We start from the raw sequence: 14,761 nt of genomic DNA, 5'->3' as shown, positions 1-14,761 counted from the left end.
GTAGGTAAATTTATCTTAAATTGAAATTATAGGTATATTCCCCCCCCCCCCCCCCGGATTAGGATTTTCATGATTTTGGGAATTAGGTTTTTCCTCAATATTTCTGAGGATTAGTCTAGCCCCCCACTTTCAATTTGCCGCGTTCCGACGCCAGTGTAACTTGAGTGGAACAAACAATTAAGACACATTTTAACATGTTTAAACATCAAAAAAGTGTGGTTTTAATGAAATACATATATGGAACATTAAAACCTACCTTTTGAATTTCTCCTTATGCAATTGTCGAGGGCGCATATCATACTGAGAAAAAGTTGAAGGGGGGGGGGGGCTGGTAAGAGAACAAAAAACACGCTAAACAAAAGGACCGTAATTTTCATTGATAATTCAGTCCAATTAGCACAATCATTTAATTAATATTAAAAAGAGTAATTAAGTTTTATCTCTGCATAAAAAATAATTGAGTTCATGGAGCCAACTTGAGCATTGAAGAATGAGAGATCGTCAAAAATTTATGACCATTTTAAAAAAAAATATATTGTAATTAGTGGAAAACGGAATTTCAAATAGGTTATGCTTATGTGCTGTTTAGTAACCAAAAAAACCACAAACATCAGTCAACAATCCAGCATCCCCCCTTCCAGGTGCATGGGACGTACATGACCCCAGCCCCTAACCCCCAAGTATAGACTCCCTAGAAGGTCTTATTCAGTTTTTCTCATTTAATTATCATTTTATGACATACCGGTACTTCTAATTTAACATATGCCTTCACTCTGTAAAATTACGCAAAACAACATATTTAAAAAATCCATACCCATATAATATCTGTATACATGTATATCAATACGTGCCTTGCATTGGCTTACTTCTAACTATCAGCCACGTAGCATCAGGGAGGGGTCAGCCCCCCCCCCCCACCTTTTTATCACAGCAAACATCATGCATTTTTTAAATTTACATGTAAAAAAATGAAGTATGACGAAGTTGCCAAACCCCACCACTGTTTTGGAGTATGTAAAGAGTGATGTTGAAGATGGAAGTTATAGCCCCCCACGATTTTGGGAAGAAGTTGTCTTTTTTTGGGGACGAGCTAGACTATAATTGGAATTATTTTTTTTTTTTTGCTTGTCAAGATTTCTGATGTAGGTCTAGCCCCCCCCTCCCCCCCCCCAATCGTAATTTGCTTCCTTATATACATTGAAGCATAGAAGTTGACAAATTTAATGTATCTCTCAGGGAATATTATAAAACAGCAAGAATATAGTACATGTAATTTTTTTCTTTTATAGCTTGTTTAGTTTTAATTACATTTATGAATACCAGTTAATAATTAATAATCAGATCTACCTAAAATTTTGATATATGATTTGTTTAGCTATAAAATATTATTTAGTAAAGAAAAAAACATGCATTTTACACAACATATGCTTCTAAAGGAGAACAATTAATACATGCAGTATAAAAATGACCCAGACCATCGAGACTCCTTTTTTAAATATTCATTTTTTGTTTATTGTAAAAACAAATTGGTACCACGATACAATGATATGTGTTCTGTGAATGAAAAAAATTAAATTAACATGATTATTACAGATCATTACTATCACTGCATGTCCATTTTTTAATTCTGTTTGTTAAGAGTTGCTTCCCATTGTTGAATTCCACCTTGATAGAATCTCTAAGAGAACGAGAGGTATATTTGAATACATGCATATGAAATTTAAATCAACCAAAGAGGTCACTAATTTGTTATCATATTTTTACAGTCATTGGGGTTTAAAGACAATGAACTTGCAGATAATGGGGAACCATCCAGGTGTTAAGATGGTGGTCCTTTAATAGATCTGGGTGATATCTATACAAAGATCAGATCTCTGGCCGCCAGTCCATAGAGACATGTTTACCTTTACACCATACACAGGTAATATATACATGTGTTTGTCTTTTAGAATAATCAAACGTATAATTAAGATTTAAATACTTTTTTCTAAGAGTCAAATTACTGGGCATATAATTGTAAAGACAATAGAAATGTTATTGCGAAGTAAAAGGGAAATTGACTGTCAATGGTCCGTTACTTTTCTCCTGCCAACTGCCTTCACACCCAAAACACAGGACTGAAATGTTATAATTCAGAACTTGTTACTGAATTTCCAATGTTGGTGTGTCTGTGTTTTAGGGAAAAACCTGAGGAGATTATTGTCCGACCACTGGTAAGTAATTTGCCACACCCAGTTTTACATTAAGATACCATGATAGTAGGTAGAATGTGTAAATATATGTCTTAAACAGACATGCCGCTCCTTGAATTCTCTGTATGTCGGCTGTGTGTTCAAACTGTAAAGAATTTATAAATTATACATTAAAGTTAATAGCTTTAGGTAGTTAGTATGTAAAAGAAAACAAATGAACATGCATATTTACATCCTGTTAATGTTAGATGGGAAATGGGGCCAGCAGCTCTGGAGTGAAGAGAAAGCGGGTGCCCACACTGTACATCTATGGTCTTAGTGCCCCGGCCCGGGCAGCCTGGATGACGGCCAAGGCTGCAGAGATTCCTGTCCGCCTCAAGTATATTGACCTGTTCAAGGGAGAGCACAAGACACCGGAATTTGCAAAGGTATTGAGTTACAGATTGCTGGCATTCTGTAAAATTATAAACCCACACCATATATAGATTCCATTTTTATATAAATGTACACTGCAATAATGGTGAAGAAGAAATATATAATAAAGATAAAGCATCAGGATAGCAGGAAAATGTCTCAAAAGCTTTTGCAAACATGTTTCACACCTTTTTATTTTAGTATACACACAGAGCATGAAATTATTCATGTCACACTTTTTTATACAATGGATAATAACTCAAATAGCCGCACTGAAATTTTGTTGATACTTGCAGATCAATCCCGATATGACAGTGCCAACATTGGTAGATGGAGATTTCACACTGTGGGAAAGGTTAGTGGAACTTCCTCAACTAATAATATTTACAATGTTACAACGTACCTTTGGCGTTTTTTTCTTAGAACAGTGTTTACTTAAATTAACATTTATGTTGACAGCCGTCCTATCATGCAATATATGGTCAGCAAATGGGGAGGAAAACATTCCTATCTATACCCAACAGATCTCCAGAAAAGAGCCATTTGTGATCGTCTCATGAACTTTGATCTCGGCTCTGTGTACAAAACAGTTACAGAGTTCACGGTAAAAATATGATTAATTTATGTTATAAATACTCAGCCACCCTGAAAATTTGCTGTTAAAAAAACTTTGTTATCCACCCATTTTCAAAAACATAATTGATGTCCGATGAACAGAAGTCAAATATCGATAATCAAATACTTCTGTGGATTTTACAGTATCCCCAGCTCTTTCAAGGGAAGCCCCCTGATCCTGATAAAGAGGCTGCGATGAAGAAAGCATTTGAATACCTCAACCGAAACCTAGATGGTGGCCAACGATACATGACCGGTGACGACCTCACAATTGTGGACATCTCCATGGCAACAAACATATCATTGACTGAGATTAAAGGTTACATGATGGATAAGTGGCCAGACCTGGCAATGTGGTACCGCCGTATGAAGGCTCTTCCATATTGGGCAGAATGTAATAAGGGGCTGTATGAATGGAAGACTCCCCAGTGATGAAAACAAAAAAATGAATACTTTATTTATATAACGTTTTATTTACATGTAATTCATTGATATATGTACATTTTATTACAAATAAAATACTGCATGAATACGTGCATTCAATGCCTAAATTTTGCAGACAACAGAATACCAGTACATGTATTTACTGTAACTAAAACAATAAGTATAGGGCAAGCAGTAACTAGTTTGTTTGATTCATATAAATATTACATACAATTTAAATGTAAAAGTAGGTATTTTTTGATACCTAACTGAAGATCCATGGTATTACATACAGATTCATGGTACACGTACTATGTGAAAAAGTAAAATAAGGTACATGTATCCCATTCAGTAGTAGATCCCTAGTATTTACAAGTAAAAGTAGATCACAGACATTGTATGTAATCATTTTCAAAGATATTGGAGCAAATGGTGGATCCAATTAATCTCAGGTAGTTATGACTTCAAGACAATGATCTATGTGTTTTGTAATAGGTACTGGTATGTTCAATTCCAAATCAATGTCTGTAACGAAGTTCGTAAATTACAATACCAATAAATACACATAGTACATGTATCAGTATGTGTATATATATACATGTATTTGATATACCAGGTAGTTGAAGAACACCATTCACTATATGGATTCACTGAATGTAAAAACTTAAATCTAAAAGTTGTACCTAACAAAATATAAAGCTATCTAGTTTATATTCCAGATTTGATTCAAACTTGAAATTCTTACTCATTTCTACTAGGCATGCTCTAAATATGATAATAAAGTATACATACCTGTATATTACAAAAATCATAATGTAATATCAATAGACATGATAAAAATGCCCTTTCCATTAAACTGTCTTTGCTTTTGTGATGAACATGTTACAGTAATGCTTCTCTTATTTGTAAAAAAAAAATAATAAAAAAAAAAAAAAAAAAAAAATAAATGTGGTAAACGATCTACTCCATCACTAAAAAACAAAGAACATCCCAAATACAATAGAATACATTCAGAAGGCTTTAAATCAATTGACATAAATTCCATTCTTTTACATCTTATTAGCACATGTACATGTACATGAAACTTGTATAGAAATAAGATAAAACACAGCCTACAAAAGCCTGAAATACAGAGTAACAAGTAGACAGTAAATGAGCCACTTTGTTCACTGATGACAGTAAATAGTTTTCACTTCTTCAAGGTCAAAGCAAAATACTGGTAGTGCTAATGTCTTGCGTTTGAAACAATTATTTTTCCAACATTCCTTGCAGATTTCACCACAATATGAAAATTTAATTCTACTGTTCTGAATTCAGTTAGATTTGATCCATATGTTTCTACCTTTTGTACATGCAACCGACTAAAGAAAAGATCTTTTAATGGTAGTTATACTTATTTTTGAAAACTGTCCAGTAAACTGATGGGAAAATCACCATCGTCTTGACTGCTTTTCTGGATACCATGTATTAATATTTTGAAGTCTGGGATTACAAAACTGATTATATGAAGAGTACCGGTATGCTACAGTCATGTTCACAGCTGAATTTGTTCTGTAATTTAATATGCACGAACATAGACAGACAGACAGACAGACAGCTTGACACTTGTGTTACAAAATCTCTACAGTAATCCTGCATTGATTTATGACATGATTCACGTTCCTGTTACCGGTAATCTAATATCTGGTCTTGCCCTATCTCACATGACTGCAATTGATGGGGCTCTTTAGTTCAGAAGGTGAGAATATCAATAACATTGGCAACAAAGACAAACTGATGGCAGGACAATAATCAGACTTCCAGTTTCAATAACATGTAAACACTTTTATAAAATAAACACAGAAAGTATTGGTTTATATAAATTAAATGTTTAAAGGCTAGACTTAACAAAGCACAAGGTTCAATACACTTGCAGTGGCATCAGTTGAAATAATGAGGATTTTGTCTCCATACACAATCCTGTGGGTAAGGTCGTTGACATCACTTTTGTCTCAAGTCCACCATTTCAATTCTTTCTGTATCTACTACACTGACATGTGCACAATTCTGAAAGCATTGAATTAATGTCATTAGCTTATAAATGAATGTATTAGCCCAGCAGATATTACTTTAAGTGAACCTGAAATAAAGCATCAATCCCATAATAAAGAGATTGTTTTTATGCAAACAGTAGACTTTAAAATGTTTACCCAATCAAACATATGAAAAATGGAATTTAAAAATGCAAAGAACTTTGTGATAAGAGCTTGTCTTTCATGGACTTACATCAAATAAAGGTGGTGTCTTAGTGTGTTGGTGAAATCCCCTTTCTCTACATTGACCAATCTCTGGAAGGCCCCGCTCGGAAGTCAGAGTAAATATTCCAGTCCTGTCAAAATCATTCACTGTGATATCAGAGACTTTTGTTTGGTGGTAAATACTTCATACACCAATAATGCAGCTCCAATGTGGCTGACACATACGTCATATTATTAAAAGTTACAACATATCTGGGTAAATTTGAGATTTCATTACCTCTGTAATATTATGAACTGGACACATTGTAGGCTCCAATTTCCAAATAACATTTTATCAAGACTATGACCCAACCTCAAGTCATAGATAAACTCCTGGATTTTACACTAACAGGCTGATTCCTAGAATAATATTTTATATTCACACTTACTCTTGATACTTTGGTGCACACACAATAGCAATAGCCTCTGGAAGCATGGCCTGGTAGCCATATTGATTGTGCATGTCAACACTGGACAGAAAAGCTGTCTGGCTTGGATGTGTCTATAGATTCAAAACATAAATAATCAAGGACTCGGACAAATCTATCATACAATAAACAAACTTTTACTTGCAACAACATAATACATGTACTGTGGAATCATTTAAATTGGTGGGGGCCAATTTTCGTGGATTGTTGGCATTTTGCTTATTCATGGGGATGTAATTTCATGGATGTGCAGGTTTTCAGTTTAAGTAAGAAAACTTCCTCTTACAAAACTTGTTTTCATGGAGGATGTAAATACGTGGGGGAGGGCTACCCACGAAAACCACGAAAATTGAGCCACCACGAATTCTAATGATTCCACAGTATTAAAATTTAGAGGCCATATACAGGTTTACTGAGACTAAAATCAATTTGAAGTTTATCACAGAACTGATAACCTAACACTACTTCATAGGACAAGTTCCTTGCATGCGAAGTGATTTACAATATTTTCAGAGCATACTGAATCCAGGGAGCACTTACATGGATCCATCCGAGCGTGATGAGATCGCGGGGGTCCTGGTACATAAACAGGTCCTCCTCATCCTCCGCCACACAGGTGTCTGTGGTCCCTGACTGCTTAGGAACCAGCACGTGTGTGATGTGAAAACTGTCATGTACCTACACACACAGATAGCATTGATCTATAATAATATTTACACATTGGAACTCTTTTGAAGATTTACATTCCTGACACACACTTTGGACAGACTCTGACCAGGATGACAGTATAAATTTAAAATACATAGCAAGATCAAACTACAAGTGCTAATGTGAAGGTTTTGATGTAAATCTGTCTAAGTACAAGCAAGTTTCATCAAGCATACATAAATAATCTTTATCGTCAATAAACAATCTTAAACGTCAGAATCTGCACTCTATTTAGTTACGTACCATCTTGCCAGCAAGAATACCACATGTTTCAATGTTTCTCAGAGTGTTGTGTTCAGCGAGGACCATGAACTTCCTCATCAAATCAGAGGGTACTATCACCTGACGCAGGCCTGAGAACCCCGTGCTGGTGAAATGGTCAGGTTTAGTGCTTCTGTCAAAATTGGGGGCACCATTGCTAAATAAAACATTCAAAATTCAAAGTTGAGAGATCAAAATCATTCATATATAGTAGGTACAATTTTTGCCGATTTATCATACAGAGCTATAAGTTTTTTATGTCTTTACTATGGCACAAATCAAAATAAAAAAAAATTCAAGGAAAAATTTTGTCCACAGCTTACACTGATGGGGTGGAGTAATCAGAAATGACTAGATTTTTCTTTAGTTCTCTATCAGGAATACTGGGATACTGAGAATCCTTCATCAAATTTTTCTCCACTGGTTTTTCTCCCAGATCATTGTGTATATATGTTAGATTCCCAGCCGTCGCAGATGGACGCTGGTTGTTTAAGCCTGCCAAGTTCTCTCCTTTAACAGTGTTCTCATTGCTCTCGCTGTCTTGGTCAATATTTTTCAGTAACTCTTTCTCTTTCAGTTCTTTTAATTTGCGCTCCTGCTCATCCAACCATCTTGCTTCTGCTTCACTGCGAGCCTCTAGATTCCTGGCTTCCTCCTCTTGCTGTCTCGCCTCCTCTTCTTTCCTCTGTCTTTCTTGTTCTCTCTCTAATTCTTCTTGTTTCAGTCTCTACAAAATAAAAGAGATGATTATCAATTGGGAAACCAAATGGAGAAAATTCAAACCATGGTCTAATATTCAATAGCCTGTGTTAGTTTCATTAGATAAAACAATGTCTCCACTTTACCTCTTCCTCTTGTCTTTTCTTTTCTATTTCTGTGTATTTCTTCTTTAATATAGTTTTCAATTCTTCTGCGATTGGAAATACAAGCTTTACTTTCTGAAAATTGAAATTTCATTTTGTTACATCCATTATTATGCAGACAACATTTTATTATTCTGAAGGAAAATCTGTAACTTATAAATGATTCACTCAAACTAGAAGTACTGACCATAGAATGTTTGTTTTAATTTGAACTATAGACATAAAGTAATGACATTACAACAGTTCATCCCAAAAATGAAAGAAGAACAATTTTATAACTTGTATGTTGTTATTCAAGGAGCATATTTTTGTTAATTAATTGTCGAAAATTAAGAGTCTCAAGAACTAGTTTTCTTGAATAAATTATCAAAGTATGAACCTTCGTCAATATTCCTAATGTAGTTTATAGATCATATTACGAAAACAAGAAAACATTACATGTACTATATCACCTCTTTGCAGCAAACTCTTAATCTCAACTTCATCATTGGCATTTTCTTTCACAAAAATTATTCTTTGAATTTCCTTAGAATAGAATTTAACAAAGCATTGGCAGACTGGAGTGTGTTGAGGACTCACCTTTTTAATTCCTGTAACATCATTAACAGGAGCTGATTTGTAGTCTGGGTGTTTTGGCAATTTTTCAACAAACAGTCTATAAAATTTCAAATAGAAAAATACTTGCTTTAAATACCTGGGGACTGATATCACTGTGAATAGCATAATTTATTATATGAATTAAGATTTTTAAAGATTCCTCTCACATTTTGAACTTTGTACCCCAAGGCCAGCATTTTTTTATTTTTAGATTTACGAAATATTTTTCAAATTATTTGGTGAGGAGGAGGGGAAAAAAATAAAAATAAAATTGAAAAATTTGTCCGTCGAGAAAAATAAATAAAAATTAAACAATTTTTCAACAATATTTTTTTTTATTTTTAAAATAAGAACACGTGTCCAGGAGCTGCCATTTTTTTTAAATATATAAGTAATTTTGGTTGTTGGTGATGTTCTTATCATAACATATTTTATCCATGGGCACTGAAAACTTGTGTTGATATATTGTACATGCATGTATAAAAACGAAGGTTTTTTTTATATATACAAGTACATACTGTACATATACATTAAGACAAAAAAAATTAAGGGAGTTTTCACTTCTTCCTTGCAGAAAAATAGGAAGAAGTTTGAGAAATCATTTATTTAATTAAATTAACAATGCTTTTCACAAATTCAAAATTTAAAATATTGTTACTGAAAATAAATTGGATGAGAAGCATGTCCACAAATGTCAGTAAAAAATCAAACAAGTTTTTTTATTTAAAAAAGACTAACTAACTTTTAAAATTTTATTTATTTATGTAATTATACCTTTAATAAAGGAAATGTTTCGTTATTTTGTTAGCTTAATGACAAATAAAATCATTCTCTTTCCTTCAGTCATAAGACTCCTGTGTTCAGTGTGTTTAGGGTTATTAGTCCAACCCTATGACCCACTTAACAACCGTTATGTAGAGGATCTATTTCAGGGTTGGCCGGGAAATACCAGTGCTGGGAATTACCGGTGGTAAATACCGGTATTTCCCGTCCCGGTTAATACTACTGTTTTCCACTAAACTGGGAAATACTGGGAAATACAAATTTATAATCTTTATTTCTTTAGTTTGTTCAATGTAAAACTTATGTTTATGATAAAAGATATTAACAGTAAGCATCAAAAACCAATTTATTATACTTCCCCATTTCACTGTCAGTTTATAAATCTTTAATTCACCAGATCACCTATTCCAAAAGATTTCTATAGCTGCTAATGTACAAATTTTAGTCCAGTTTTTTTTAACTTCAAGTTTTGTGTTTTACAGATTTATAATTCAAAGCACAAAATAAACTGTTATAATTAGTGTAGGTGTTGCAAGTAAAAATTCAATAATCACACGTTGTTTTAATAAATAATTACACTTGACAGTTTTGTGCTCCTGTTTTGGGGAGATATATACTGTGAGTGGGGCTAATTGGCTTCTTCTTAGGTGTGTTGCATACTGAGGTAGTGACACAGTCACACTTTATTTTTCACAATTTTCTTGCCCCATTTTCATATTCTCCAAATAACCAGAAAATGGAACCTTTGATATCATGTTTATGATAACTGTGTAGATGCACCTATACCTGATTAAGCCTTAAAAACAAATTACAATGGTATATGAATGAACCATGTTTTGAGTATTCATAAGAGATAACCAATGCATTACTGACCTTAGTCAAAACTTGTTAAAATCAAAGACAATTATAAAATGTCATTGCTGACAAGGTGTACTATTGTCTACATCCCTACAGATTTAATTAAGACTAATGTCTTAAGTATGAAGTACTATAATATGTAGTTGTACTTTATTTCCCAGTATTTCCCGGGAAATACCAGTAATTCCCGGGAATTACCAGTATTTCCCACCGTCCTGGGAAATATGAGTATTTCCCGCTTTTTTGCCAACCCTGATCTATTTCCAAATGGTTAAATTATGATTATTTTAGAATTTATTTTGCCAAAATGTTCTTTAAAAAAGTAACTTATCATTTCCTTGTTTTTTTTTTAATTTACATAATTGTGATAGAAAAAGACTTCAACTTCTCTTTCTTGAGGAAATTCTGGCTAAGTTGCCGATCACAAAACTTAATAGGGTCGTAAATTGTAGGGTTGGACGAAAGCAAACAGGAGTAGGCCCTACGGTGGTTTTTTTGTGACTTCTGGTGCCTGTGACTTGATCGGAAAGAACTTGGTCTGTTTAATCAATGCATGAACAACAATAATTCAGACTACACATACGTGATTGCATCAACATTTATTTTTATTTTTACCAGAAAGAAAATTTCGGGTCGGAGGAAAAAATAAAATTAATAGCTAGTTTAGGTCCTTTTATTTTTATTTGAATTTTTTAAAAAATAGGGTCGGCGGGTTTGTAAATCGAAATTTCAAAAAATGCTGGCCCAATTGTAATAAATTCTGTTTAACCATTAAATTAAAAAGGTCAATTATAATTAGGTATAGAATTACGCGCATGGTTTCAAATTTTGCCCTCTATATTATCTTTTCAATTGGATCCTTTAACAGTAAGCAATAACAACATTGAACATTATTTGATTTTTTTCTGTTTTTTTTTTATTAATATAATTAATCCGCACTTGGTATATCAAATTGCTTTAAAATAAAATTCATGGTATATTTTCAACAACAACAAAATTTATGAATATGCATGGTCTTTGTTGTAATAATTTTCTTGGTATGTGGATATGCCAATAAATATCAATTGACAGTAACTGTTTGATTTAAAATTCTATTCTTAAAAAAATCCATTTTAAGAACACTTAATAAATGTCATTATAAATTCAGAATTATCTAAAGTGTTCCTTTTACATCAATAACTTACGATATAAATTTGGTGTAAAGAATAAATGCTTGTTCATAATTCTTCTCATCCTGGTAGACCTTTGCCATTCGCAGCATTTCATGGCCTGATCTAAGGTACCTCCTGGGTGGGATCTGTGGATCTATCTCGACTTTACATGCATAATTACACAGCTCCCGTACCCTGGCCCCGGGGTCCCGGATGTGAGAGGTCAAGGAAACATCTCTAATGGCAGTCTGAGCCATTATACATCTGTTGAACAGGAAAAAAGTTTAATCTTTTTCAAGAAATTGTCTTCCTTGACTGCTAATGCAAACTATCAACCTGTATTGAAACAATTATATTTAGAGTGCTGGAACATTAAAATCTAAAACCAATGAATATCTCCAACTGATTAGTTTGATTTAATCATTTTTTACTGCAAAGTAATTTTGATGGAAAATAGCTATGACAAGTGATGACTAAGATTGAAGTGATTCTATTATTATGTCATTTCATAGAAAAGCAATTCCCTTGGTCATATTACACATAAAACAATAAAGAGTAGTTATATATACAATGAAAATAAATTTGTATCTCGCACCAGTGGGAATTTGGCAATAAAATAATTGTCATCTGCAAAATGTTTCTTCCTACACTTTGTTTACATCTTTTGCGTGATGCACTATTATCATTTGGGTAATTCGTACATAGAAGGTTTCGCGCGGAGAGAGAGAGAGAGAGAGAGAGAGAGAGAGAGAGAGAGAGAGAGAGAGAGAACCGGTCAGAGGGAGATGCGCATTTTATTTTATTTTAATATGAAATACATTTAGAACGCAGTATTCAAGAAACAAAATTGCTTTTAAAATTGCTTTTAAAAGCAATACATTATGTAGAATTTATATTAATATAAGTATGCTATATGCTTTGATCAGTGTTTCCTGAGTAAAAAATTATTTGCAAAGCAAACATTTATTTGCAAAACACAAAATTATTTGCAACAACATGCTAAAATATAGCGGAAAATCACTTTCATTTGTGTCATTCATATTTGCATATTAGAATAATCTGATAAATGAATCCAACTAAACACTTTGATCGGACATAACTTGACATGATCTTAATTAATCCGGCAATCTCTGTGCTAGCGCTTACGGCTATGATTGTTATACACATGTGACCTTTCATATTTGTACTTGGCAAGTTTTTGGTCGTTATCTGAATACTTATTAATTACCCTGTATTTGTAAATACCTCATGTTTCAAACGATATGAAAATTTTCCAAGATTTTTCCTTTGAAACGCTCCTCTATAGCTTATCAGGTTTCAATATACATGGCAAAACATTATGATGTCTACGGGTATTTTGTATTGCAATTGACCTGAATGATAAAGGTTGAAAAATTAAGCGAGGTATTCCGAATGACCTCCGAATGGAGAAAAGATGTCACTGAACATTCCCCATTTCAAATCTCCGTAAGAAATCAATTTTCATTCCTGTGAATTTTTCAGAATAATATATAAATGATATTGTGTAAGTAAAATTATCGTGGATCTTTTCCCTTTCATCTATTTCAAATGCACTTCTTTTTTCTTTTATGAAAAATTGTCCAAATGTGCTGCATATTATAAATATCTTGGGACAGAGTATAGTAGGAAAGGAGGGGTGAGCAAATGAATACATTGGAAACATATATGGCTGGACAGGTCAGTGCAACTCTAGTCAGGAGCTCTACCATTGAGCTACCCATGCAGGCCGATATCACGGGTCATATAGCCCCAACTACTACAACAGAATGAAATCACCTATAACAATCTGATTAAAATCAGATCCTTTGATCCGCTCACGAAGATCGCTACACTAGTGTAGCAAATCCTTTGATCCGCTCACGAAGATCGCTACACTAGTGTAGCGATCTTCGTGAGTGGATCAAAGGATCTGATTTTAATCAGATTGTCACCTATAATTGACCTGTGTATACTATAAACATTATATACAAGCTAAAAAAAAAAAAAAAAAAATGCAAATAATTCAAATGGATGAGAATATGTATGTAACTTATAACCCCATGTGCGCACGTTTTCTTTATGGCATTGATTAGTGCCGGTCTAATTATTCAATACTTTTTTTTAAAAATGAATTTCTTTTTCATGGCCTAACCTTGATTGCACTGGGAAAAAAGATATTAAATTAAACCCTTCCCTATAGAAAACAAATGTTGGAGTGCACACTTCAATTTGAACATTACATTTGCAACATACCGGCATATAAAAATAATTTACCATGCAGCGAACATGAATTTTGTGTGTCGAAAATTTCCCCCCAAAAAAATATATATATAAGTTAATTTATGAACCTGCAATTGCTAAGTCTTTATCTTCTTATGTATGCTGATGATATGGTATTGTTTTCTGAATCAATTGATGAGCTACAGAGCATGTTGAATATTTTACAGTTCTATACAAATGAATGGAACCTTGATGTAAATGTATCTAAAACTAAAGTGGTTATTTTTAGAAATGGTGGGAATTACCGCACCAACGAGAAATGGCTTTATAATGGTGAAAATTTAGAAATTGTGGACCATTTTGTTTATCTAGGTGTTATGTTCAATTATAACGGTAAATTTTTTACCACTCAAAAACAATTAGCGGCACAAGGTCGCAAAGCCATATTTGCTCTCAAATCAACAATTAATCAGCTTTATTTAAACCATTGTACTTTGTTTTCTGTTTTTGATACCTATGTGTGTAGCATTTTAAATTATGGATGTGAAGTTTGGGGTTCCCACAAGGGACAAGATATTGAAAAGGTCCACCTTGAGTTTTTACGCTTTGTGCTTGGTGTCCGGAAAAATACTAATACAACTATGTTATATTTCGAGACTGGGCGTCTACCCTTATATCTTATTCGTATATATCGAATGTTTAAGTTCTGGTTTAAATTATTACAGACAGAAAATTGTATATTAAGAGCTGCTTATGGCTGGTCATATTGTATTTGTGAAAACGAAAAGCAAAATTATCAAAGCTGGGCAAAATTTATTAAGGACCAATTATATAATCTGGGACTTGGCTACATGTGGAATGGTCAAAATAATTTAAACAGTCGTATTTGTTTACCAATTATTCAGAAAAGACTTAATGACAACTTTATTCAAACGCTGCATGGCAAGATGCAAATAGAAACAAAATGTTTTA

The 14,761-nt window shown here is 33.3% G+C and overlaps 2 protein-coding genes across 5 annotated transcripts; one reads left to right on the top strand and one right to left on the bottom strand.

Annotated features, from left to right (window-relative positions):
• Window positions 1-1,785: 1,785 nt before the first annotated feature.
• Window positions 1,786-4,291, top strand: LOC105323273 (glutathione S-transferase 1-1). Of its 3 annotated transcripts, XM_066067480.1 has the most exons (6): window positions 1,809-1,921; window positions 2,180-2,213; window positions 2,441-2,620; window positions 2,903-2,961; window positions 3,066-3,210; window positions 3,366-4,291. In XM_066067480.1, exons 3-6 carry the CDS (start codon window positions 2,441-2,443, stop codon window positions 3,651-3,653), a joined length of 672 nt encoding a protein of 223 aa, XP_065923552.1. In that variant the 5' UTR covers window positions 1,809-1,921; window positions 2,180-2,213; the 3' UTR covers window positions 3,654-4,291. The 3 variants fall into 3 exon arrangements, with proteins under 3 accessions (XP_011420669.1, XP_065923552.1, XP_011420651.3); XM_011422367.4 differs by lacking the exon at window positions 2,180-2,213 and having other exon boundaries at window positions 1,786-1,921; XM_011422349.4 differs by lacking the exon at window positions 1,809-1,921 and having other exon boundaries at window positions 1,941-2,213.
• Window positions 4,292-4,555: 264 nt separating this feature from the next.
• On the bottom strand, window positions 4,556-12,933 carry LOC105323265 (STAM-binding protein). Of its 2 annotated transcripts, none has more exons than XM_066067478.1 (10): window positions 12,815-12,933; window positions 11,603-11,833; window positions 8,760-8,835; window positions 8,163-8,255; window positions 7,641-8,044; window positions 7,300-7,474; window positions 6,889-7,026; window positions 6,310-6,422; window positions 5,910-6,012; window positions 4,556-5,690 (listed from the first exon to the last, which is right to left on the bottom strand). In XM_066067478.1, the coding sequence occupies exons 1-10, from the start codon at window positions 12,817-12,819 to the stop codon at window positions 5,625-5,627; spliced, it is 1,404 nt and encodes a 467-aa protein (XP_065923550.1). In that variant the 5' UTR covers window positions 12,820-12,933; the 3' UTR covers window positions 4,556-5,624. The 2 variants fall into 2 exon arrangements, with proteins under 2 accessions (XP_065923550.1, XP_065923551.1); XM_066067479.1 differs by lacking the exon at window positions 12,815-12,933 and adding an exon at window positions 12,165-12,254.
• Between the last annotated feature and the right edge of the window lie 1,828 nt (window positions 12,934-14,761).

Source organism: Magallana gigas, chromosome 7 (assembly GCF_963853765.1).
Source record: "Magallana gigas chromosome 7, xbMagGiga1.1, whole genome shotgun sequence".
Classification (NCBI taxonomy): domain Eukaryota; kingdom Metazoa; phylum Mollusca; class Bivalvia; order Ostreida; family Ostreidae; genus Magallana; species Magallana gigas.
The sequence above is the reverse complement of the archived record's forward strand: the minus strand, read 5'-3'. Positions and strand labels throughout refer to the sequence as shown.

Excerpts from the sequence above, each read along its gene's own strand:
- LOC105323273 (XM_011422349.4), top strand. The coding sequence starts at position 2,067 with ATGGTCCGTTACTTTTCTCCTGCCAACTGCCTTCACACCCAAAACACA. Across the intron at positions 2,621-2,902 it reads AGACACCGGAATTTGCAAAG|ATCAATCCCGATATGACAGT; the intron begins GTATTGAGTTAC and ends TGATACTTGCAG. Across the intron at positions 2,962-3,065 it reads GATTTCACACTGTGGGAAAG|CCGTCCTATCATGCAATATA; the intron begins GTTAGTGGAACT and ends TTATGTTGACAG.
- LOC105323265 (XM_066067478.1), bottom strand. Across the intron at positions 8,256-8,759 it reads ATGTTACAGGAATTAAAAAG|AAAGTAAAGCTTGTATTTCC; the intron begins GTGAGTCCTCAA and ends TTCAATTTTCAG. Across the intron at positions 7,027-7,299 it reads GTATTCTTGCTGGCAAGATG|GTACATGACAGTTTTCACAT; the intron begins GTACGTAACTAA and ends CTGTGTGTGTAG.